Source organism: Pteropus medius, unplaced genomic scaffold (assembly GCF_902729225.1).
Source record: "Pteropus medius unplaced genomic scaffold, Ma_sr-lr_union100, whole genome shotgun sequence".
Lineage (NCBI taxonomy): Eukaryota > Metazoa > Chordata > Mammalia > Chiroptera > Pteropodidae > Pteropus > Pteropus medius.
The window spans coordinates 34,832,459-34,859,091 of record NW_024351730.1 but is presented as its reverse complement, the minus strand read 5'-3'; the positions used below and the strand labels follow the sequence as shown (position 1 = coordinate 34,859,091).

Here is a 26,633-nt window from a genome sequence, read left to right as displayed (position 1 = left end):
TAAAAACATTTGGTAAATATTGGGGAAATAGTTAAAAAGTCAATGGTCTCACAAGCAGGAAGCTTGCATCATCAATAAAGTTGCTGCTGATCTGATCTCATAGCAGGATTCCACTCCTCTGAGAAGGCAAGCAGCCAAATTCTCTCAACAGGGACAAGTCTGTCAATTGCTATACGAACAAATCTCTAAAGATGAAATAAAACCCTTTTGGTGTCTATTGGAATACTGTTTAGAAACAAATCAAATATTTAGTGAATCAATTGGAACAGCTTATCAGCACTGGCCTAGGAGAAATCATAATTAGCAAAACCGAATGTCAGAATGGCTCCAAAGGAAGTGATGGGGATGAGCACTCTGAACATCGCCCTTCTACTGCACCTGTCAAAAGAAGATCTTGTGAATAATTGATGGTGACTTTCAATGACAACTGCCCACTGGCCATATCACAGTAAAGCCAGACTGAGAAGTTGCACTTTTACTTCCTCCTGGTCAGTGCAGAAACTAAGGGCAGTATTTGGATTCTCAAGAAAGGGAACTCCCTGGGAATATCAACTCTGGCTGTAAGGAATATTCAGATATAGCAAGACTCTGGAACAGATATGATTCATCAAACAGAAGCAGAAGGAAAGGAAAGGCAGGTGAACAACTCTACGATCTTTTTGGGTATAGTGTTTGAGGACTGAGCCATGTATAACAAACAAGGGGCCAGGCTCTATCACTTACTAGCTACAGGATCTTGGGTAGGATAAATTACTTCACCTCTTTGAGGGTTAGTTTGCTCATCTTCAAAATAAGAATAATCATAGCTACTTTGTAGGCATTGTTAAATAAAATAATGTATATAGTATAATTTGTACAGTGCCTAATCTATAGTGTCAATAAATAGTACCCAATATTATCTTATTATAGTATATCTTTTATTAAGCTTCAAAGTAAATCAGTAATTAAAATTAAGATTAAATTTCACCATGTTTTCTTTCTAAAAACTAAACTTATTCTGCAAATAATAGCAGCTATAATCTGAATAATATTGTGAGATTAGTAAAATGATAAATTATTTTATGGTGTTAGTTATGTAGGGAAGCAATGTGGTTATCTGGTATTTTTAATAGAATAGCAAAGATGAAAAGAAACACAGTCAAATTTAGCCAGTATGTTAGCATGTATAAAACAAAGCATCAAAGGAAGTAGTTTATTTTGCAAGTGGTTTATCCTTATGGGAGAACTTAGCTTGAATCTGCTGTTTTCATCACCATGCATAGACTTTACCTGCCCAGTTGTCCAATGAATGTCATCAGTTTTGTGGCCCATAAAAGCAGGCCTGGCTTAATGAGCATGCATTTCTGTGCACCTGCTTAAAATTATATTGCTAGTCCTACATAAAGTGAATATGTACCCCACACATGAAAGTAGATCAATATATTTTTATTGCCCTTACAAAGTTATTGGTTATCTTCACTGAAATAAAATAAAAAGCTTTTAATTATTAATTTTAGGCCTGTAAAAATTCTACTTACAGTAAATAAAAGAATAACAAGCAATTTTATCAAGGCATATTTGGAACAAAGAATCAGAAATGAGTTAATTATTAGCCCAGTAAGCCCAATATTGAGTTAACTGCTATATAAAAATACAAAAGCAATTTTTGTAAGCTCCTTACATGTATAGTTCATTCTATAAAAGTTTACAAGTTCTTATGTTCTAGTAAATCTTTTAAATCAATTAATTTTGAATTAATATTCAACGATTTATATGTACTGTATAGATTCAGGTATTTTTTTAGTTTAAGTAAAAAAAAAAAAAAAATACGGTTTGCCTGCTGTATAATCACACATCCTACAGAGCTCAACAGAAACTCATCTGCAGTATTCCCCAGGAGATAAAGGATTAAAACAGTATGGAAAAAGAACAATTATTATTTTTTTCTAAAATTATTATTATAAGAACATCTTTTATTGAGATATTGCCTTTCTCTTGAAAACATATGTCTAAATAGCTTGTTCTGTGATTCCACTACTTTATGACTTTTATTATTATTATCAAAACATTCAGAGATTAAATATGAGGAGTTATATTGTTAGGATAATGATCACCTTTTTGTAATTAAAAAGCAATAAAATACAAAATTCACCCAAATGGGATTATAATTTAGCAGCCGACTTATGTGAGAGGAACACTTCCATTTCTTTAGTAGGAATCAGTAGCTATTCTCTCACCAAGGAAAGATAATTTAATATTACTCAAATGCCAAACAAATTCATAAAACACTGCTTTCATGCAGAGAGACTATTAAGTAGTTTATATTCATTGCACTGAATTTCTCTTTCTTCCCTAATTTATACCCCTTCTGCCATGTTTCTGTCTGTTAATGGTACTGCTACTCTTTTATTTCCCAAATTCAAAACCTCAGAATATTCTAATTCTCTCCTTCTCCAGGTGCTGTGCATTCAGCCTGTGAACAGTGTACATTGTTTTTTTTTAAGATGATGCAATCCGCAACGTACTAATTAGCTCGGTAAAGTATCTATTACACTCCCATCACTTAAAAAAAAAAGTAAACTGTGACCCAGAGAGATGATCTTACTAAAGGCTCCACAGAAACTCACTGAAACAACTAAGACAAGAATCATGATTGGTTGATCCTCAAATTATTTTTCCCACTATCCTTCTGTTTCTGTTGATTTACTTTCATAACATTTCTCGCATCTGTCTCTTCTGTTTCAATTACTTCTTCCCTAGATCTGGCTCTTATTGCTCTTGCCAATAATGTCATAACTTGTTATCTCTAACTTCATTCTTTGCAGTCAGGATACACACTACTACTAGCTAGATTTGTGCTTCTGACCACACCTAAAACCCTGCTCCAAATTTTCAAACATTACTCTTTACATAATCATGTCTAAATGCCTTAGGGCTATCATCTGAATGTGCCCTCCCCCACCCCCAAATTTAGATGCTGAAATTCTAACCCCCAAAGTTGATATTAGGAGGTGGGATATTTGGGAGGTGTTTAGGTCATAAGAGCGAAGTCCTCATAAATGAGATTAGTGTTCTTTTAAAAGAGACCCACAGAGCTCCTCAACTTCCTTCCTCCAGGGGAGGATACAGTGATAAATCACCAGCTGTGAACCAGAAAGAGGGCCTTCACCAGAATAGACTATGTGACCTTGGCCTTGGACTTCTCAGATTCCAAAACTGTGAGAAATAAATTTCTGCTGTTGATAAATTACCCTGTCTGTGGCATTTTGTTATAGCAGCCCAAATGAACTAAGACACTTAGCTTGGCATTCATGGCCTTCTGTGATCTACCCAAATCAAATTCTTCCTCACTTATGCACTCATTCAGACAGTCATTCAACAGATGTTTACTGAGTTCCTATGGCACACCAACATTTCGCCATTTAATGCCAGAATGAATAAGACACAGTCTGGTCTTATTCACCAAGGAGCTTGTTGTTTAACAACTTTCTTTAATTTTTGTATGCAAAGAAAAAGGGTTCTGCAGGGGCAAAATTTGATTGCTTTATAGGGATCTTTTCAGAGATAAACTTAAGAAACATGTAGACAAATATATACATTGTAAGCACTTGTTTTGTATTTATGCCTAATTTACACAGGATGGAATCCAATTCAAATAATGCTACAATGATTTCTGAATTATTTAACTATTTACCCAAGTTCAAGTAAGTACTTTTTATATCTTAGGGTCTTGTTAAACCATATAGATCTACTAAATACCATTTAAATAGAAAGAGAGGTCAAAAGTAATTTTTGATGATAGCTTACCAGGAAATAGAACGTTGTCTGTGTTTCTTTGGGTCCGGCCTACGAGGACAGTCGTAAAATTCACTGCTGGTTTCTTAAGCATATTAGGTTTCTTCAGTAATGATTTTACTTGCTTCTGAGGTTTGACGTTTGCAAGAATGCTAGACAATGATTGATTTATATATAAAGTTAAATTAGATAAGGCAATTTGAGTTTTTATTTTAATTAATGATTCTGCAAATTCTGTCAGACCTTTCTGAAGAAGCTGAGTATCCGGAAGGGAACCATTTATCCACTTAGGTATGGTAGCATTCAGTTTCGATATACTTGTAGAAGCATTATGACACTTGGTTAAAGTTTCATAGACAGTTTTGTTAAGTAAAGAGAAGTTAATTGAAAGATAGACGGATTTTGTTTCCAGTGCCTTAAATCTAGAATTTAATGTCTGCAGTTGAAGAGCCTGGTCTCTCTTATTTGTGAGCATATTGCCTTCTTTTAGTAAAGTATAATAAGGTATGAGAGTCTTGGTCACTTTAGACTCAACATCTTGCAACCGAGTTTCAAAATCTTTGGAACTCATTGTGGCCGAGAGTATTTTTTCCTCCAAATGACTTATATTTTCCTGGGATTTTATCACTTGGGAAGTGGTTTCACTGACCATTTGATAAATCTTTTGAAAGTTGAACTGACTTAGTTTTTCATCTTTAGGAATATCTGCAAGGGCCTTGGCAACTTGCAAAACAAAGTTATATTTCTGATTATCATTGACCAAAATCTGAATAGAATCATTCAAACGCTGGAATTGAGAAATAAATGTCAAAATGGTTTCCATATTTTGGGTACATATGTGATGAACCTTGGAATTATACTTTATTGTACTTAAAGTCTCTTTTAACACATAGTTATCTTGAATGAAATCAATGGCATTATTTATAATAGTCATTGTCTTATTTAGGCCATCTTCTGTTTCTAAGGCATATTCATTGATACGTCTTTCTAAGGCATCACTTTGACTCTGTGCTTCATTTCTAAGTAAATTGTATCTTTTTGTAAGTTCTTTGATAAGAATATTTAGATTGTTGACTGCCCTGATCAGATTTTCCACTTTTCTCCTTGTAACTACTGCTTCTTTTGATTGTTCATCTGTCATTGTCTCTCTAAATGATGCTCCCTGCTCAAGCAAGGGCTGAAGGATCTCCATATTGAAAGTCAAATCATTTAGTTGCTCATTCATTTTATCCATCTTATTGTCCATGGGAAAGAGAACCTCAGCCATTGTTTGGTTTAAAACTTGTAAATTCTCCTTTGTGTCCTTAATTTGAAATTTAAAGTCATTTCTGTACTTGGACAACATATCTTCACATTGACCCCTGAGAGATTCTTTCTCCATTTCCAAAGTGATGGTGAGATTGTTAATTTTGCTGTCTTGGATGTGCAAATCATCAAATATTTGCAGCAGCATCAAACCCTGCTTCTTTACGTTCTCATGTAGACTAGACAGGTACTCAGTGACATTATCGCTAGCTGATTCTGCAGCTGGAACGCTCTTCTGATCTGATACTTGTTCTATTGATAAAAGCTGTTCATGTACTTCCTCCATTTTAGAAAGAGTCTTATTGAGGGATTCATAATACAGAATGTTTCTTGAGTGTTCCCGTTCTAGAGCACCTTCTAAATGTGTCTGCTTTGCTTCTAGTTCTTTAATAGGCTTCTTACATGTCAAAGTTATTTCTTGCCTCATATCCACAATGCGATTTTTTAGATCTAGTATATCAGTCGAAGTAGGCCTATTTTCTTTAATTAAAATAGACTTTTCTTGGACTGCTGTTGAAACTATGGATTCATTAACTTGTCGAATTTTTTGTTTGGTGTTTTCAAGGTCTTCTGATAGTCTTGATATAGTCTTGAAGAGCTGTGCTATGGTCTCTTGCATGTCGTTTTGGAAATTTTTTAATTGTTGCCTCACTATGTCCTTTATCAGATCATTAATGCTTTTGGATTTTAGACCTAGGGAAAGAAATAACCAACAACAATAAATTACATGGGACTTTAATTATGTAAACTTTAGATATATTTAAAAAGATAAAAAGTTTGAGGTCAAACACTAATAACATGTAATAATAAAAATACTCCTTGACTATATATACTCCTTCACTTATAAATTTTTAAAGATTAACATAATTTATAGAAGATGATAACATTCCTAACTGATAAGTCTGAGAGGAGAAATGAATTGTAGTATAGAACATGGTAGAACCATGAAGCTAAGCTTCTCTAGACAAAAGACATGAAGGAACTACTACTGACTTCAGTTAATCGACCTTTTACTCAATGATTTTAGGGCTCATCTTAGTCTTATATGAAAATAAATGGCTTTGGGCTTTCTGTCCTAGTAAATAATACCTGGTGTGTTATTTTGTGATTGTGTTATTAGGTTTCTAATAATTCGGCTTCAAATTTTGTGTTTCGTGCTTACAAAAACTAATAAATTGACTGCAGAAATTTAATGAGATTCACAAATGAGGAACAATATAAAGTAATAGCCACAAGATTCAACAATAGTTTATAAAAACAATAAAATAATAATGAGAGTTTTGGGGATCCCAAAAGTAAGTCAAATGAAAACAGGAATATAAGATATATCTCGATTATCATAATATGACATTAATTTTTAACAAAAAGAGGAGGGGAAACTTGTCAGTAATGAAGCACATACTAGTATCTCAAGTATTTTAGAAAGCATGGGCTGATCATAAGCCAGAATTGTAGACAGCTTTAAAAAAAAAAAAAAGGGAAAATGGTTCTGAACCATTCAAAACTATTTAGAATAGAAAAAAAAATATGTATTTAAAAATGTAAAAACAAAACAAAAAACTTGTTATATACAAAACAGAAAATGAGAAAAAAATAAAACATACTTGATGTATATTTATAGCACATATGAAGCACATATAAAAGGAAGCTGCCCATTTAAACCCAAAGTGTAATCAATGACTGTAACATAATGTACCAGTAAAATAATACGAAGCATTTTAAAAGGCAAGGTTTGTATGATGGGATGATGTGAGACGAGTATGGCTACTGCAAAATATATTCAGGAAAGATAATTATAAGACAAAAAATAGTCTCTAAGTGTTATTTGTTTTGTAAGCAAGTTTCTAAAAGTATTTAAGATGCCTGAGAGACTATAGAAAAAGTATTGTGAAAAGAGCAATTATACCAAATAAGATGATGTATTACTTGATCTTCCTTGATATCATTTAATCTGGTACTAAGACAAAGCTGTAAATGTTTACATGGATAAATATTTCCAGAGTAAAAACTTTATCTTAAATTTCTAAACCTAATGAAATGAAAATAAATTTAAAAGGCCAAAAAACATAAGTGAAAATTAATTTGTATGTAAAAAACAAAAACAAAAACATGGTGAAGTATGGAATAGTAATCAGTGACACAAAGAGCCAAAGTACTAAGGAAAGGCTAAACTAATTATCAAGGATTAAATAGCCATGATTAAGATAAATTATACTGAAACAGTCCCAGCTTTTGTATTTAATAATATGAATAATCACATCAGAAAGATTTTAAAGTGTTTTTATTTTCTAAATTTTACTTAGCATTTAACCAGTCACCCATTCATACAACAAAGCTTAATTGAGTACATTTTATATACAATACAAAGTGAAATTTGGAAAATTAGATTTCTGATATTAAAATAAAATGTTAACTTCCCTGAGTATAGCAAAGCTATTTCTTTACACTTTCTACAGGATCATTTATTCATTTCCTGTTAGTTAATATTGTCTTTAATTCTATGACAACAACTTAATGAAATACAATAAAATATTCAAGGTAAAGAATCAGATATCTTTGGAAGTTATAACCTTATAATTTTGGCTTTAAAATGTTTTCAAGATTGAAAAGATAAAATAAAACTTAAGTGTAATTGACTTATTTAATTGTGGACAATGACAATAGATGCTTAATTTCAGCAAGTGAAAAACTACATGATCTAAAAGTTTGAAATAGAATGATAAGAGGTTAAAAAAAAAAAACCCTGTAAATAGGTAAAGTTCAGTACAGAATCTTGATCAAAATAATTAGGAAAATGGTAAGCAATGGAAAAAATGAAAATTAGGAGGTACTTTAGCTTTAAAATTTAATGAAAAAATACATTGGATAAAGGGTGAAATCACAGCAGTGTCCAAAAAGAAGTCAGATTATTAACTTAAAAACTTGTTTCAGGTTAAGAAGCTTTTAAGATAACATTTCTATAATTTGTTACTAGAGAAAAATATGTGTAAGAATCCGGTTTGCAAAAATATATCAAAGTGCTTTATGTCAATACCGCGTGAGCACATTGTTTAACTCTATTTGATTCTGTTTCATGTGACTCATGTGCTTCTACTTTCTAAAAAAGATGATATTGATTCTGGTAATTTAACAGATATATTTGATATCAGATACCTTGACATGTCCCTTCTGTGGCTGTGAATGTATGGCCTATTCATGACATCCAGATACATCTTAAGGAGTTCAGACATTGGATTTTGAACACTTTTTATGGCTACTCATTGATAAAGTAGTGTTTCTCACCTCAGATATAAAGTAAGCAAGAGAAGAGATTGTGGTTTTGCTAGTCAAACACAGTACCTGGGGAAGTGAGATTAGTTTTTGTTGCCTGTACAAACATTCATTAATTGTAGGCCCTCTGTTTCTCATAATTGATTTTGCTCAGTACATAATCAATGCCTCCTAATGAGGTGGGAATTTTGTTGTTTGTTTTTGTTGTTGCTGTTGTTATGATTGTATATATTTTTACTATGTCAGTATCAGAATTTTTGTTAGTAGGCTTACAAAAAAGCAGTTGACTGGCCTAATTCTCTCAGATTATGATAACAAAATTTTGCTAAACAATTTCATTATGGTGGTTATAGTCAATTATATAGTTTCTATTTGACATCTTTCTCATGCTATCATGAAAATATACAGGAAAATATATTCTTCTCTTATGCTGCCATAGGACAGGGGCTTTCTTTCAGTGGCTTAATAGTACCAATTATCTGAATGGTTAAAATACAATCGTGATTGCTGCTGTGTGGGTAGATGATATGGAAATGGAACCTCCACCTTTTTATCTCTTTTACCTATGAACCACAGGTAAAAAATAGAAAAACAAAACAAAACTTGTGAGTGATAGAAATGGGGTTGTATAGTAAGTATTTTTTAATTTATAAAACAAAATAAAAGGGACCAGTAAATCTGAAACTTGGAAACATACAATAAACCCAATGAATTGAGCCACTCCTAGTAACTAAACTATTTTCTTAAAAGATCCATACCCCTACCTGAAACACCTTTGGCTAATTAACAACTTCTAATCCATCACTTGTCAGTTGAGATGCTTTCTTTTTATAGAAGCCTTCTTCTATCAAACAGTCCCATTGTACCCTGCATATAACTCTACCATAGCAATTACTATATATGCTCCTCTGTGGGAAGCAGAATAATGCTGTCCTGCCAAAGATGTCCACATCCTTATTCTCTGAATCTGTGCATATGTTACTTTACATGGCAAAAGGGCCTTGGCAGATGTGATTAAGGTTAAGAATCTTGAGATGAGGAGATTATCCTGGATTATCCAGGGGAGCCCAGTGTTATCATGAGTCCTTAGAAGAGGAAGAAGAAAGCAGAGGAGTGGGTCTGAGAGATGACATGAGGACTCAACAGCTGTTGTTGGCTTTTAAAGATGGGAGAAGAAAGCCATGAGCCAAGAAATGCAGTGGCCTCTAAAAAGTGGGAACAAGCCTCAGCTTAAAGCCACCAAGAAAACAAGACTTCATTCCTACACCTGCCAGAAAATAAATTCTTACAACTTGGATTAGAACAGGGAATAGGTTATAATGTAGAAACTTCAGAAAGGAACACTGCCTGCTATTTTAAGAGCACAAAATTCAGGAGAAGCTGATCCATATATATAAAATACTTATTATATCTATAGCCTGAGATGTTTTGGAATATTTTTTATTTATTATACTCTAGGAGCTAAATAATTTCTGGGATAGTAATGCATTTTAGATTTATCCTCAATATCTTCATCAATATTATTGAGACAACCACTTATCTAGCTACTCTGTTAATCATCCCTTAACCTTATTTTTATCCTGAACTGGAAACAGCAATAGAAGTAAATTACATATGGCTCATTTTAACTATAACAAAGTATGAGTTAGGCTATTTAACTAGATACATACATAATGTCCATAAATCAGATGATATATTCAAAGATTTGATATGTAGTGAAAAAATATTCAGATGTTTCAAGTTATATCAGAGATTGAGTGATTTAAAAATATTTTATTAAGTCATTTGTCTTATACTTATATGCCACTCAATCTAAAGCAAAGATACCAAAGTAATATGAGAAAAGATAAATGAGTTATTTGCCTTTTGTCTTAATTAAATAATTTATTTTGTTTTAATTTTACCTTTTAGAAAAGATTGAAATTCCCTGCCTTTATCTTCATTGATTTTCTCTTCTAGGGAGGAGTACGTGTCCTTTACATCAGCTACAGCCAAAGAAATATTGTCAATTTTCTTCTGCAGAAGGGTCAGTTTCATTGCCTGTTGACTCATCTGGTCAGTCATTTTTTGTGTCACTGCTGTACATAGAAGAAGAGAAAATTAGAAACATTTAAAAATACATATTTAAAACCTCTCAAATTTCATGGTAAGTTTAAAGGTAATTTAAATAAACCATGTTTGCACTATATATTTCAAAGTATGTGCATTTAGCAAATGGCAACCTAAATTTTACACTATTTTGGAGCAGAAATTTATAAAAAGCATTATAATATCTTAGATTTCTAAAATGTTTTACCGATGTCCAGAATTTTCCATTTTTCTTTTAACCTTAAAAAGTTGTTACACTCTGAACAGATGAAGAAATTGAGGGTCAGAAAACCAAAATAATTTGTTTGAGGTTACAGGGCTAATGCCCAATCTTCTGCTTTCAAATCCAACACTTCAGCATTAAATGTGTGCAGCTGTACACTTACATGTATGTAGGTTTTTCTGTATTCTGAGGATTTTATTCTTTACTGAGACATTCTTTAATGAGAGATAAAGAGATTCAGAATTTAGTTTAAATCACTTTATACAGCAATAATGCTTTCCATGCCTTTATGCATGTACTTCAATAATTCAAGGAGGATTTTATGGTATTTTATGAAGATCCTGAATTTCAATCCCTTAAAAAATTCAGACTACAGTTTCTAAGATATATTTACCTGCAGTCTTAAAGAGATCCCCTTAATTCACATTTCTCAATTTGAGTGCCTGATATTGTACGACTAGACCTATGCCAAACACAATGAAGAGATGTTTTTATCAGTAACCGAATATATTTCTAAATGATAAAGTTAAGCCTAAAGGAAATGATAAAGTACTATGATTAGAAAGATGAAAAACTATGTGATCAAGAGATTCTTGTTGATTCTTAGTCACAATTATTTTCCTTAGCGATCAACACCTGTTGGTGATCTCATCAACCAATGAAAGGGAGCCTTTTTAGTTCCCCTAAAATAAATGATCAAGTCGTTCCTTCCATATCAAGATTCTTCCACGAATGCGGTCTTAGGAGGAGAAAAGTTTGAATTTATTTTGGGGACCTGCGATTTCCTTACAACCCTGTATGACAGCATTTTTGTTTCCCTTCTGTGTTTGCACACAGAGCTTCAATAATTACGCATGGTCCCTTTCCGGCCGGGAACCTGCAGCGCAACCAGTTTCTCCCAACATAAGCACCAGGTATGTTAATGTGTCATCATCAAACATTTGACAGCCAAGTGATTTCTTGTTTGGATGTTGTCCTAAAGTGTTGACAATAGTTAGGTTAGAGATGATAGCAATTACGAACCTGGGTCACAACAGTCTTGCTGCTGCAGTTGCTCTGCTATTGCTCCGCCAACAGCTGCGTGACTCTCAGCCTGGTTGGTGTGTAGCAAATGCTGCTGTTCCTGGGCTAGATGGAAGCAAAAGGAGAGAAGAGAGAGTTAAGCATTGGGCCTGCCTCATTTTTTTCCAGTAATATGTGGCTGATGTTCATTTTCCTGTGTACTGAAGCATGATGGTCCAGGATGATTGCAGAGTAAGCTGCTCTGCCCCTACTCATAGGGCAATGTGTTATCACGTTGCTCTTGGAGGCGGAACTCTATGTTTGAAAAAAAAAATAAAATTATTCAAGTCTCCTATTAGGGGAAAATGGTTGGTAGTTTGGGGGAAACTGTAAACTGGAAGTTGTAAAGTGCCTGCATAATTAAGGGGACTTTAAAATCAGCTGTGTTAAAAGCTGTAGCAGTTTTTTAGGGGAACAGCCACAAAAGCTGTTTGTTTGACAATGCCTATGCCAACTGGTGTCTACTTGGAAATAAGGGAGAGCTACAGGATTCTTACTTGAAAGAATATCTGTTTAAGTAATAGTGCCACCTAAATGGGTTTTTACCAGATATTTAAGAAATACATAGGCTCAGAACGTAAAGACTACAAGTAAACTGTAAACTGTTACAGGATATATCTCAAGGGGATTGACCTGTGAAATCAGTGACATTTTAGAAAAAAAGAAATTCTAATAAAATAAATCTAACTCTGTTAAAGAATCCCTTCCCATTTTCCACCAATCAAGTAATATTTTCAATGGCAATATAATTTTTCATTGGGGAAAACAGTTTAAAGAAATTTATTAAAAATATTGAACATTAAGCAATGTATGTCTGTAATTTTCAGACTTCTAATGAACAAATTTATTCATTAAAGTCTGCATATTAAAATCTGAGAAAACAAGTGTTTGGTATCTGTTCTTCCCATGTGAAATTATGTACCAATGAAACTGAACCTTGGGCACATGTTAATTATACTCCCTAGTGTATTTGTGGCTGTGACAATAATCTTAAAGCATCTCCACTCCATAGAAAGTATAATATATTTGACACTAATTTGAGTTAGTTTCTATTGTTAGATTGAATTTTGCAATGCATTTCTTCAGAGCATTGAGTTAAATTAATGAATTTCCATTCATGTTCAGAGTTATTGTTTTGATTTTGTTTCTTTTTTTCCCCCAAAAGTATTACTTAAAGTCCTGCGTAATTGTTGATTTATTCGGTTGAAGAAGACAGTCTGCAGCTTGGGAGAAAGTGTACTTATCTGGGGGCTGTGGTAGGTGGCAAAAAGTGTTAATTTTCTACTCAGTCCTAGCAATAAAGTTCTCATAGTCTAAATTCAAATTAATTCACACAAACATATCAATTAAATAACTGCATAATTTTAAAAAATCAAAATTCCTCCTTAGATGATCTAATAAAGCATTTTTCTGGCAGCTAAAAGCTGTCTATCCAGGAAGGCAACTAGAGAGTAAGCCATGGTTCTCAAACTCAGGTCCCTGAATCAGCAGTATCAGCGTCACCTGGGAACTTTTGAAAATGCAACATCTAGGCCCCAGCCCAGACCTGCTAATTTAAAACAAACACTGAAGTGGGGCAGCAATCTGTGGTTTAACAAGCTCTCCAGGTAATTCCAATGTACACTAAAGTATGAGAATCACTGGAGTAGAGCATCAAGATAAATCTTCTCTAGCAACTTCCCACCTCTCTATTTTATTTCTCTTAACAGTATAAGAGTGTTCAAGATACAGACTTCTAAGTATTTACAGCAAAAGGAACAGATGAGTTTAATAAAATGCACAAATAGTATTTTCATTGTCTTACTGCTTACCTTTTTGAGCTAGACCATAGAAAACAAAAAGAGCTGATGGATTGAAGGGCATACCATAACTTGATAGCCAGTGGACACTTTGTTAGCAAGCAATACATAATTATAGTAAAAACAAAAACTATATTGTTTTGTGGCATGCAAGATTGTTATTCAAATTTCCTTTTGTCTCATGAACTTTAAAGACATTACTTTTTTAAAAAATGTTTCTCAGAAACAGTAATTTTTCATCATGCATGGAAATCGGAAGCACCTGTAAACTTTGAAATGCTAAAAGTATCAAATTTTTTTCCATTCCTCCATCCGAAGATTATGATTAAGTAGATCTGTTCTAGGGAATTGCGCATGTGTATATATGTATATATTTAAAAGTCTAATTATGAGGTATGAACAGGTAATTATGAGGTATGAACCTGGTTAAGAAGTACTGATTTAGAATGAATTGCAAATTTTCTGATTCTAATAAGTAAATTCATTGTTAGAGGCAGAAAATGCCAGATATTTTTATATTAAAATTGCAATTAAAAATCGATTTTCCTAGATTTTTAAACAGTCACACATGGTTGTTGATAACAAGAACTTAAGTTAAAGACATGATTTATTAAAACTCTAATGAATGAAAACCTTGAGTCTCCTACCATTCCATAGAGAAGTGGGCCTTTATAAGAGGTAAGTGATGTGGGGCAGGGTGGAAAGTGCTTTTCACAGCTCCCCGATTCCCTCACATAGATAATACCATTCTCTCTATTGTTATGACACAAGGTCCCTGAAGAGGTACTGCTAAGCATGGAAACATGTGAAGAGTGTTTAAGCCATCTTCCCAGTGATCAAATCATAGACAATTTTAGAATGTCTCATAAATAAAAGCCCTTTCTACTGAAAACTTAGGCTATTACTCCTCACTCTCACCTATCAATGTTCCACATACCTACCTCCAAGATTGTATTTAGTCAGTATGCATCAATAAGGCCTACCAATTATTAAAATATTGAAGTACAGTCACACCTGTTGATAAATACATAATGTGTAATAAGTGATAAAATTAATGTAAAAATTATAATATTAACTTATTTCAAGTTAATAAGGATATGTCTTGTAAGATACATGATGAATGGAATTCCTATTGTAAAACACTTGAGAAATGTTTTTCAGATTAGCATTTTTGGGCTCATGTTATGCTCTGCATAGACTTTATGAACATTCAATGTCTTAGCAGACATCAGTTTTATCATTGTTTGGTTTATGTAGTAGTTAGAATTTTCAAATCATTTGGTACTTTAGTTTACTTGTTAATATATATTAATTGTTATCACTGCATAGTTTTTGATAAATATTATTCAAGAATTTATAACAAATTATTAAAAACACTGGAAAGGACACAAAAATTTAACTAAATTTTCAAAGCATTTCTTTCAGATTCATGAGTGTGAATTTTTTGACTCTGAGAAAAAACAAATTTTATCAAAAATGAACCTGGACCTGGATCATCTAATGATAGAATGTAAAAAATCAGTTAATCTGGAACTGGTTTTGATGTATAAAATGTCAATAAAAATATCAAATCGATATCAAAAAAATCAATTAAATCTAAAAGAAATATGTATTTTTAGAATGAAATTTAACATGATCTTCAATAAAAATTAATGGGTAATTTTTACTTGCTATATTGATGTTGGATTCAAATAATGATCTAAATTTGTATTATTTAAAATTAAAATTACTAGACTTATTTTTCATCTTAATGGCATTCAATTTCTATTAAAATTCATTTGTAATCATCAAGGGAAAAATATTAAAGAACTTTATAACAATGTTATGAAATAAGCTTTTATAATGTTAAAAATTTTCAAGTAAAGCAAAACTTTGAAAATAATATAAAAATTCAAAAATACTTTATCAAGTATATCAATAAAAAGTCAATACAAGAAAAATAGAAGAGAAAATTAGAATTTTTAATATGTCATATAATTGAAATAATTGATCATTTCAGAAAATAATTTACCTGTAGCATAATTCAGATAAAGTCATAGCACTGCAAATCAGTTTTATGGTTAGCATTTGGAAAATAAGCTTTTTAAAAAGAGAGAGAGAACTGGTTTTTAGAAATAACATTCTAATAGAAATAGGGAATAGAAGTTACCCTTACTGAACTAGAGATAATTTTAATACTGATGAAAAATATTTTAGATATAAAAATGTATATATAAGCTATTTGAAACAAAAATTGATAAGGGATCCATTACATGAGAAACATAGATTTCCTAATAAATTATCTAAAAATGAAATTTATATGACAAAACTCAAATATATAATAAATTTTTAAGTTTCTTGATTTATGGTGCCATGAATTTGGCCAGATGACATTTGCAAAGATCCATAAATTAATTAAATTGTACATTCCTACAAGAATGTCTGTGATTCAGTTAATAATAAATATCTTGAATATTAAAAATGTAAATAGTATTCAAGAACTGGAAAAAATTTAAATGCAGTCACTGTTAATTCTGAAGAATGGTAATATCATTGATGTTGATAAAAATTATCAATTTACCAATATCTAATGTGACCCAATGACTGTAAATCTAATGGAGAAGTCTTTAAAAGAGATTGTGGCAGTTCCCTATATTAAATCATCTCTGTGACAGGACATTATTTAGCTGGAGTCATCTATGTCAAAAGAAAGAACACACCAATAATTTATAGAAATTAATACATTGTTCAGAAATTATTGGAATAGTAGGATGAATGGTTTATTATGATTTATACTACCTGGTATGAAATTTTATAATATATTATAGATAATATACGCATTAACTTAAGAAAATAATGTATTCCCAATTTTTGATTTGTAAATTGACTTATATATTAATTAATACTGAATTAGTTGTTAAATGTTTGAATATGGCCCCTTATTCAACAAAAGTCACAACAGCATTTTACATAGGGTTTATTTCCAGAGTTTCAAAATGCTTTGCTAAAGCCTTATTATAAACAGTAAGGCATTATTTTATGTTGCGTTATTATATTCAAATGAAATCTCTTCTCTTTGTCTCATTCTTTACACAGTACTGTATGTTGTATATTGAATGTGGAGATAATAACATTGTATTTCCCTTAGTGTTTTCCATTTGAGCACAAGCAAAGTAGGGAATCTTACATATACACACTGACCTACACACACAAGAGTAGGTGTGAGAGGATTCTAAGTCTTCAAGAGTTGTATTTGAGTGGGGGCAGGTCATCCTCAGAGTTCTTTTTGTGCAGTGCAGTCGAGGTAAGATGAATGTACAGAAAGTGAAAACAAACCTGGGTAAGAGATCAAGTGTTAAGAATAGAAAGGAGGTAAATGAATAGCTAAAGTCTAGTTTTCTATTTTAGGGTCAAAAGAATTTCAAATAAATTTCATTCATGTGATCTGGAAAAATGCAATTGCATTACTAACAAGAGAATAGAAAGTGACATACTGGAGAAAATCAGCAATTAGAAATAAAAATGAAAAAGATAAAAAAATTTTAAATCAGTAACAAGTGGGAGAAGAGAAATTAATCTCTTCAGAAAAAAAAGAAATTGAAAGAGAGAATAATTCAAAAAGAATCGACTAAAAGTCTAGTTTTTTTGCATACTAATCTTTAGTGATTTACTCCTTATTATGAGGGAAAATAATACACATGAAATAAGAAAAATTAAAACTCCATATTGTGAAGTTTTAAAAAGACTGATTTGAAAGAAACTGTAATAGGAAAAATAAATATTGAATGACAAAAACTCATGTGACTGTGTGTGTGTGTGAGTGTGTGTATCTGCATAAAACTTCCCATTTGCTCTCAGCTACAGTTATCTTTAAATTGTTTTAGAATGAAATAGGTGAGGAAATTGTTCTCTTAAGTTGAGAGGGGAAAAAAAAAAAAGGTTAAGTACCACACAAAGATCTTTGGGATACAATTGTCATGTGAATCTCTTTTCTCTGGAATTCATTGGATGGAGTCCCCGCCAAGGCTGTTAAAAATTTGAAATGCCTGTTTAACTAGTTCAATAGTTTATTATCTTTTTCTAGCTCTGTTTGTTGACTGGAGTTCAATACTTGCATTCATCCCAATTTATTGCAGGAGGTTTAGCTGGTGAAAAAGCGCTGATAGAATCTCTGACAATGGAGTCAGTTACTCTCCTGTAATAAAGTTCCCGGTTGATCGATGTGCTTTTATTTTTTCATTTAGCAATCCTTCTGTCTTCCCAAATGTCTTCCCAAATGTATCTACCATAAGGACTGCCACTGATCCTAGATTTTCCAGGCAATGTATCTCATTGTGCACTTAAGCACAGACCTTTACTTTGTTCCTTTCTATGAGATTGGAATTGAAACAGAATGGTATTTATTTAAGTCTAGTAACTTTTAAAGATCTTTATGCACTTTGGATTTAAAAAAAAAAAAATTCAATATATTTAAAAAATTAGATTCCTTTTTCTTTCTTCTCCTAATATGATTACTTCTGTTTCCTTGCACTAAGAAACTCTGACCTTAATGATGAAGGACTTAAGAGATGCAGGCAAAGTCGGTGAATGTCAAGAGAAACAGCCTCCTCATTAGGTGCATTTCCCTGTTTTCTTTTTTTTTTTTTAAATTAGACAGGTGTTATTTATGAGTGTATTTTTTTTTTCTCTTTCAGGCCTCTGAGACATGGAGAAAGTCATTAATGGCAACTCAGTAATGAGGAAGCTTGCTCTCTCTCCCTTAGAAGCAGAAACCTTCCTGTGCGGCTTGACAAGACCGGTTTCCAGCTGATCCTGCCACATTAAGTGAATGTCTGCATGGTGGCGTTCGGTACATGTATAAAGATTTACTGGGATTTAATAGTTCAATCAAAGAAGGAAATTTGGTGCAACTAAGATTTAAGGTACATGGTGAGTTTTGACAAAATGCATCATAATTTTGAGCAAGATGTGTACAGGAAGTAAGGTTCTTTTCCAAAGCGGAGAACATTAACCGTCACTTGGAAGAATGGAAAATGCAAAGATATAAGATATATTTATTCTGTTTTAAATATTATAACTTTTGTTTCATATTAATTGAGGTAATATTTTAAGATAATCTTACTGGAGAAGCTCCATTTTTAAAATGTGAGTTATAATAACTTATAAAATTTATTAAATTATTTCGCAGTATGAAATGAAATGTGTTCATATACTTATAACATATGGCAGGGGTCAGGCTATTTCCAGAACTGCATGATTATATTTTTTCAGCATTTAGAATATTTGTGATAGATTTTATAAAGCATAATTTTGTAAAATACTTTTTTTCCTATATGGAGGATCTAACTAAAGCTGACTGGATTTTTTAATGGATTTACAGAGAAGTTTTTCTGTTTTCCTCTCTGATCTAACATTATTTGAAATGAAATGTCTGTGTTTTGTGTCATTAGAGCAAACCACAATTTACTTGTTTTACTTCAGAATATTTTAGAGACATCTACTGGAAAAGCATATTATTGCAAATTTTATAAAATTTCTTTAAAAAGCATTTTGTTACTGACATTTCAAAAAAAAAGTCTTGGATATTACAAAATTAGATTAGTTTCTGAAGACTCTCAAAAGGTATAACAAATGTAAAACATAGCAAATCTATTACTTTTTGTTGGACTTCATGCTCTTTTTTTTCAATGAAGTTCTATTCACTTAAATTTTTAAAAAATTTGTTTTCTCTTGCAAGTATGACTAATGTTTTTAATAAGCTAATCTAGAACTTATTACTAGAATTTTGGTTATCTGAGTTGCAGCAAAAAGAGCATGTGTAGAGAGGTTCAGTAGTATTATAAATAGCACACTGTAGAATAAGACAACAGGTAGAATAGCCCCATAGATTTTGAATTACAGCATCTCTTCCTAACAGATTGGGGATGGATCTATATAGAATAAGGGAGAAAGTAATAGAGAGAGAGCAGTAGACAAGTGGAGAAGAAGTAAAAGAGTACAGTTGCTAGCAGCTTCAGTGATTATTCCTGATCTATTGCTCTTTTTCATATAATTAAAAAGATCTCTCTGCTGTGATATAAACTAAAATGAAATCATTACTTTTGTTTTATAAAATTTATTTTGTGGGGAGGAAACTTATCAAGGAAGCAGGGATTTGTGAAAGTTATGTAGTCTTTTATAAATTTTCTATGAATAAAATAATCTCCTGGTGTTGTGAAGGACTAGCACTGAAGTAATTATAGTGGTAAGCTACCCAACAAGGTTATTCAAAACCCTTCAGGGCTCTGAAGAAATTTAAAGAACAGATCAGCCACACCGATTATCGTTGCCATATTTGGGGCTGCTTGTCATATGAGACAGCGTGGAGAGGGCTGTCAAAGGAAACCTGCCAATTTTCTCTCCCACATAAGAACAAAAGACTGTTGGCACATATATAAAGTGTGATAAAAAAAAAAAAAAAAGGAGGGGGAACTTGACATGATTTGGGGTAGAAATCAGAAGGGAAAATTGTGAAAACAAACAAACAAACAAACCACAATAGATAAGATAATGAAGACTGGTTCAAGGGACAAAGGGACACAGTAGTTCTTGATACATACAGTGCATCAATTGCACTAATGAAAAATTCAACAATTTTTATGTACTGCAATAAAAATGAATAGTGGGATGATCATAATATTGTAGGGAATAACAGTGGGTTCTTTTGGAATCACAGTTATATTAGAATTTACTGTATGACAATGACACAATAGGCATACATGCCTTCAGAAAATTATTCCTACCATAGATTTCAATAGAAAGATCTTTCCACAACAGCTTAATTGGCAGAAACGTGAATTATGGGTAATTCTAATTATGGTATTGTGACAGAAGGACACAGTCAAAACTGTTCTGGGACATTTTTGTTAATGGGAATTCAAGATAACAATTTATAAATCTAGTATGAAAGATATCCACAGTTTACTTCCAATTAGAACACAAGGTGTCATTAAACAAAACTAAACTACTTGAATCAAATTTAAATATATAATACTTTGAAAAAAAGGGGGAATAATAGTATATAGTAGATATTCAAAACTGTCAGTCTTGTTTCTTGTGTATATATTTATAATGATGAAATTCTGTGTTTCCTTTCCTTCTAGATGTATATAGTCCACATTGTAATTAATAATCAATCACAGTTGACCCTCGCACAACATAGGCTTGAGCTGTGTGGATCTACCCATACGTGGATATTTTTCAATAAATATACAGCTGGCCCTCCATATCCCAATGTTTTACATCTGTGGATTCAACCAATCTGGATGGAAAATAGTATTTTTGATTAGTGGTTTGGAATTCACAGATGTGAAGGCCCATGGTATGTACTGTTCTATGCCATTTGATATTAGAGACTTGAGCGTTCTCAGATTTTGGTATCCGCTGGGGTCCTGTAACCAATCTCCCACAGATATCAAGGGACGACTGTAGTTAAGTTTGTGAGAAGGCAAAAATTATATGCAAGTTTTTAACTGTGGGAAATGTTAGCACCCCTAACCTCTGCGTTATTCAAGGATCAACTATAGTAGGTATAAAAGGATGAAGCATGCATGAGGAAATCACAGTTACCAGCTGGAGCACAGGACAGCCCTTGACATACAGACTTTGCTTCCTAACATGTATCTCCATTAAGCCCCTTATGTACAACAGGATGTGTAATGGCATTTATATTTCTAGAAAGGTATGCTGTGAACAAACACTTGAATCTTTAAGAAATAATAATGGAATTAATATTCCTAAGAAATCCTTTTTTTATATAAGAAGAGAAATATAAAAACTAATCACAGACTTTAGAAATATAATTCTAAATACTATCCAGAATTTTTAGCCATCTGCCATATACAGACAATAAACAAATATATTTTACCTCTGTGAGTATATCTGTGTACCTCATGGAAATCCAAAGTCCTTTGAAAGCAGTATCATACTTGGATTTTCAAAGAATATGCTGAATTACCTTGTTTCCAAATATTTTCTGTATAGATAATACTTTGTTTAAAATTTTACTTGATCTGATTATAAAGTACATATTCATGCTATACTTTGAAAATGTATTAATTTTTTTTAACATCTCTGAAATTAGGCTAGACCCAGAACAAACCTCTAGATTCTTGTTGAATTGGCCTAGAAGAACCATATGTAATATCCCTAGCTAAACTGCAGGGTTCCTAGAGCTTTTATGTTACAACTTACTTTCTTTTTTTTTTTTTTTTTTTTTAATAAGAATCATAATGGTTTCTCCACACTTATATTAATTTTTAATCACAGTCTCTTACACTGCTGATTGAATTCCTGCTAACGGCCTTTCTTGTGATATTCATTCATTTAAAATATGTATGCTGATGCCATATCTTATTTTTCAAAGGAAACCTGTTTAAAGCCAAAAGCAAAATAATAGTCACATAGATGTTAAGCCACGGCAAATTACTGTGTGTTTGATCAGCTTTGCCACCAGAAAAGCCTTAAAATCTCAGCTGAAGAAATGGCTCCATTAGGATGTATAGATATAAAGCAGAATAATTCATGCCATATTTGTATATATGCTTTAAAACTGAATTTCATTCATAGATACAATATTATTTCAAAAAATTGAACTGGAACTAACCAGTTCAAAGAGAAAAGGCAACTCTTTTTCTTTACTGGAATCAGTTGCTTATTCTTCAGAAATTTTATGCCTGTAATTGTTACTATAAAATTAATATTAGAATATACCTTTTAGCTGACATTTTGCTCCACTGAACCCAGGACAGCACTTCCATTCCAAAGAGGTGACAATTTTATGTTGCATCCTGTGGACAGGATTTGATGTCCTCTGAGATCTAGAGAGGAGAACCATTGGGAAAAATGGATTATTTGTTTCACATTAAATTACCAGTTGGAATAATCATTGCAAAGTGGGATGATTCTTGAAATAGCATTCAGTTATCATTATCTGTTATTTTATTTATTATTAATATTATTGTCAAACTTAGATTTCTTTAAAAACATTATAAAATATATTAAGGGTCATACTATTTGGTATTTTAAACTTATACTTATCATTATATCTTCTAAAGATACTGTAGGTTTCCCCTTGGAAATGCTTTTCACTAAACCAATGTTAAAACTTATTTGAATTCAAAATTTTAAATAGTTTATGGGGACAATTTATTTTATTTCAATTATTAGTTTTTATATTGTTATAAGTTAAAAGGATCTGTTTTCCTCCAAATCAATATCAAATGACTTAAAACTAGTTGGGTATTAGTGATCTAATCGAAATTGATAACCACTATTATTTTCAACCCGAGCTTTCTCATTTCTCAAGTTTTTAAATCATACTATGTATTATTTCTCTCATAAACTATTTCTCAGAGAGAGAGAGAGAGCTCTAACATGAGAAAATATTATTTCTGAGAAGAAACCATGGAAGGAAACCATGAAGAAACTGTAACATTTCAACAATCAATATAAATAGTGAATGATACTAAATTACAGGCTCTATGTATGTAAATGTAAATCATAAATACAATTTTGCCATATTATTTTTATCCCTATGACTTCAATATATAACTAATATTTATCAAACAGGTCTATGAAAATTGGCATGTATTATCTTGTTTAACCCTCATATTAGTTCTTCGAGGAAAGTACTATTATTATCCTGATTTGCTGATGAGGAACATGATTAACAGAAAAATGAAATAACTTGCTCAAAATTCCATATCTAAAAGGGATGGAGCTAGGACTTTAACCCATGCTGTGTGGGTTAGCCTCTCCTGTATGATCTAGAGTTTGTCGCATACAACCATTTGCAGACAACACAAGTCGCTCTCATGGATAAACTCTGATTATGTGGAGGAAACATAACGGACATAACAAACATAACTAACATAACAAACATAACAGAAACATAACAGTGTTAAGGAGACTTGGATTTTAGTTTCTGCTATAACTTGATGGGTAATTCAAAATGTGTGAGGTTATTCCTCAATTTTAAGATGAGATTCTCTCCATCTCTATAAGTAGGCTTTATTTATTATTAGAAAGTATTATTTATCCATGTTTGTTTTAGTAAATTATATTTGGTAAATAACTCTTTCCAGTGACATATCGTCTCTAGTCTAGTAGCTAAAGGTAATAGGAAGGCAGTTTGGAAAGAGACCCTTTCTAGTTTATAAGGGTGAACTCAAGCAGTAGTTGCATTATTGGTGGAGTCAATGTCACTGCTTTGGGAAATTGGATTTCTGATGTATGTGGCTCAAACATAATAAACAGAAAAGTGACAAACATTGCGTATGTACTGAAATAGTGAATGAATGGAAAGACCCATTAAAAGACAGAGAAAAATAAGAGATAAAAATAAAGATGCATATTTCCGATTTGTTCAAAGAAAAAAAAAGTTCACCTTGAACTCAGAAGGGCAGTTTGATATGGGATACTGTGGTAATATTTTTATTACTAAAAGAATTAACAACGTATTCTTTGTATCTCATGTCAACAAGGAAATTGTCACAAAGGAAGTAGATGCTGAAAGCAGAACTGGTGCTCGGCTTTCTCAAATCCCTAAGATATGCTTAGCTCTCTGGACCATGAACCTCAGCTGTTCCTCAAAGGTTAAGAAACACCTTAATTTTATGTATTCTTACTGCACACTCTTCCAGATTACCGATGTGTCAGATTCATTGCCTGAGTTATTTGTATGACAATTTGCATAACATTAACCATCATGACCTGAATAACAATTTTAGTTCTTATTTCAGGTTCTTCAGAAATACCCCCAGCTGAGCTACTGTGACTGTATGAATTCAGAGAATTTATCAGTTACTCAGCCCTGTGTTTTAGGACAATTACATAGACTTTTTTTTTTTTTTAAATGAAAACTAACATGAGCCATTAGAATAGACACGAGATGAAAGGGCCCACTATTCTGTTTTACCAGGCATAATTGCAATTGGTAGCTTGCCAAGTTATGGACTTCTCTCTAACCTAATATGAAAAGGAAATTATCAATAAACCTTTAAAGCTGTATATGAATTTCATAAGAAAATAAAGGACAGGTTGTTGATCAGATTATAGCATAAAAGTAATAGTAGTAGTAAAAATAGAAATAAGCATGAGAATTAACATTGAAACTTACAAAGTACCAGGCACTAGGCTAAGTATAATACTGCATTATCTCACATATTTTAAAAACACCTATATGAGGCAAGTATTATTAATATCCACATTTTACTTATTCAAGATCATACATCTAGTTTGATGTGATGACCCTACCCTGACCCTACTAAACATATGTGTCTGGGTTGATTAACTTCACATATTCTAAGCCATACATGATTATGGTATAAGAAGTGTCTATTTTCAACAACTGTTACATACCTCTGAGGACAGAATCCACTGTTCCAGCCACAGGGCCCTCCCCTACTTGGAACGTAAGTGACTTGATTGTCCAGTATCACTGTGGGAGATAATCTGGTATGTACATAAGCACACCAATTCCTAAGGAAGAGATCATTTTTGTTAGAAAAAAGTCATAGTCAAAGAATTTGTTTTTATCAAAATTATTTTCATAAACCTCTATCTATTACTGCCAGTACTACAGATCAAATACCTTGAAAAATTGATATCTAGCTTTAAAACATCTAGAGATCAGAGAAAACATACTGTTATTCATTGCTCTACTCATGGAAAGTAAAGAAACACTGCAAGATCGAAATAAATTGAGAATAAATCAGACCTAAAACCAGAACCTGTATTGTTTAGCTACAAGCTAAGTCAAAATCCAGATTGCCCTTAGAGCAAATACTAATATTAATACTGAGATTGGAAATTCAGACCTAAGTTCATTACTTCTATAGAATAATGTACAGTAAGACAAAAGTAAATAAATGGTGTAAGGACAAAAAAGAGGAAAAAATAGCTATAATTAGCAGTAGAGTATATCACTGTGAATAAGGAAGATAGGAAACAGTATAGATGCAAATGATTACAATTAGAAAGCTTGGCAATATAGTTAATATCAATATGAAAATTTTTATAATTAATGAAGTTTAGTCACATGGTTAAGATCAGTTATGACAAAAGATACTGCTTAAAATGGCAAAAATATTATTTTAGTTAAATCCAACAAAAAGTGTAAGATTTAACATATAAAATGTTTAAGCTTTATTGAAAAGCCTGAAAGAAAATCCAATACCTTATGTTCATTGATGGGAAGAGCCAATGTAAATAAATATATAAATTCTCAATTTAATCTATAGATTCAATGAGTTTTTAATCAAACCTTAGTTTGAAACAAGCTTAATAAGCTTATTAATGTAATAAACTGAAAACATAAATTTCAGAAATTTCTGGCTCTTGTCATAACAGAGCACAAGATTTACCTTTCCTTGGTAAAACTATAAAGCTAGACAAGAGATAAAGCAATACTTTTCAGATGCTGGACAACAGACAATGCAGTTATATGGTTCTTGAAAGAAGGGAATCTCATGTATGATGTGAATTCCACATTCAATCTAGATTTCTGCTTTGGATCAATTTTCAAATTGTATCAGAGGGGTAGACCCCAAAGATGGAGAACACTGGGTGAAGGAAACAGAGATCCGAGTTTGGGGCTGCTGAGGCTATTAGAATATGTCAGAAAAGTTAATGAAACAAGGGGGCTGGAAAGAGATGTCATTTTAAAAGTTAATATTGAGTCTCCTTCAATCTTGGGCGGAATACTATGCTGTGCTTATAAAGAATAGTTCTCTGCTAGGCTGGCAGAGAACAAGTTATGGGGATCTGCATGAGCCGAACTGAGGTCCCAGATATCGCCCAGTAGTGGAGAATTCTAACCAGCCAAAGAGGAAAGTTCTTACTAAACACCCCTTAGCATTCACCTCAAGAAGTGAAAAAACTACAAAATATCATGGAAAGAAATTAAAGGCGACCTAAATAAATAGAAAATGTTCATCAGTTGAAGACTTAATAGTGTTAAGATGACAATGCTCCCCCAAGTTGATCTATGGCTTCAATGCAATCCAAATCAAAATCCCAGCTGCCCTTTTTTTTTTTTTTTTTGTTTTTTTGCCGAAATTTAAAGCTGTTCTTAGAATTTAAATGAAAATGCA

General features: G+C 32.1%; 1 protein-coding gene across 1 annotated transcript in view; it reads right to left on the bottom strand.

Moving 5' to 3' along the window:
* The window catches only part of MMRN1 (multimerin 1), a 61,773-nt gene that overhangs the window by 14,939 nt on the left and 20,201 nt on the right, over nt 1-26,633 (bottom strand). Inside the window, exons 3-7 of the mRNA XM_039845717.1 lie at nt 24,901-25,020; nt 22,252-22,358; nt 11,684-11,788; nt 10,254-10,427; nt 3,787-5,772 (exon numbers count right to left, since the gene is read on the bottom strand). Coding sequence (XP_039701651.1) covers nt 3,787-5,772; nt 10,254-10,427; nt 11,684-11,788; nt 22,252-22,358; nt 24,901-25,020 — 2,492 coding nt within the window. The remainder of the gene's footprint in view (nt 1-3,786; nt 5,773-10,253; nt 10,428-11,683; nt 11,789-22,251; nt 22,359-24,900; nt 25,021-26,633) is intronic.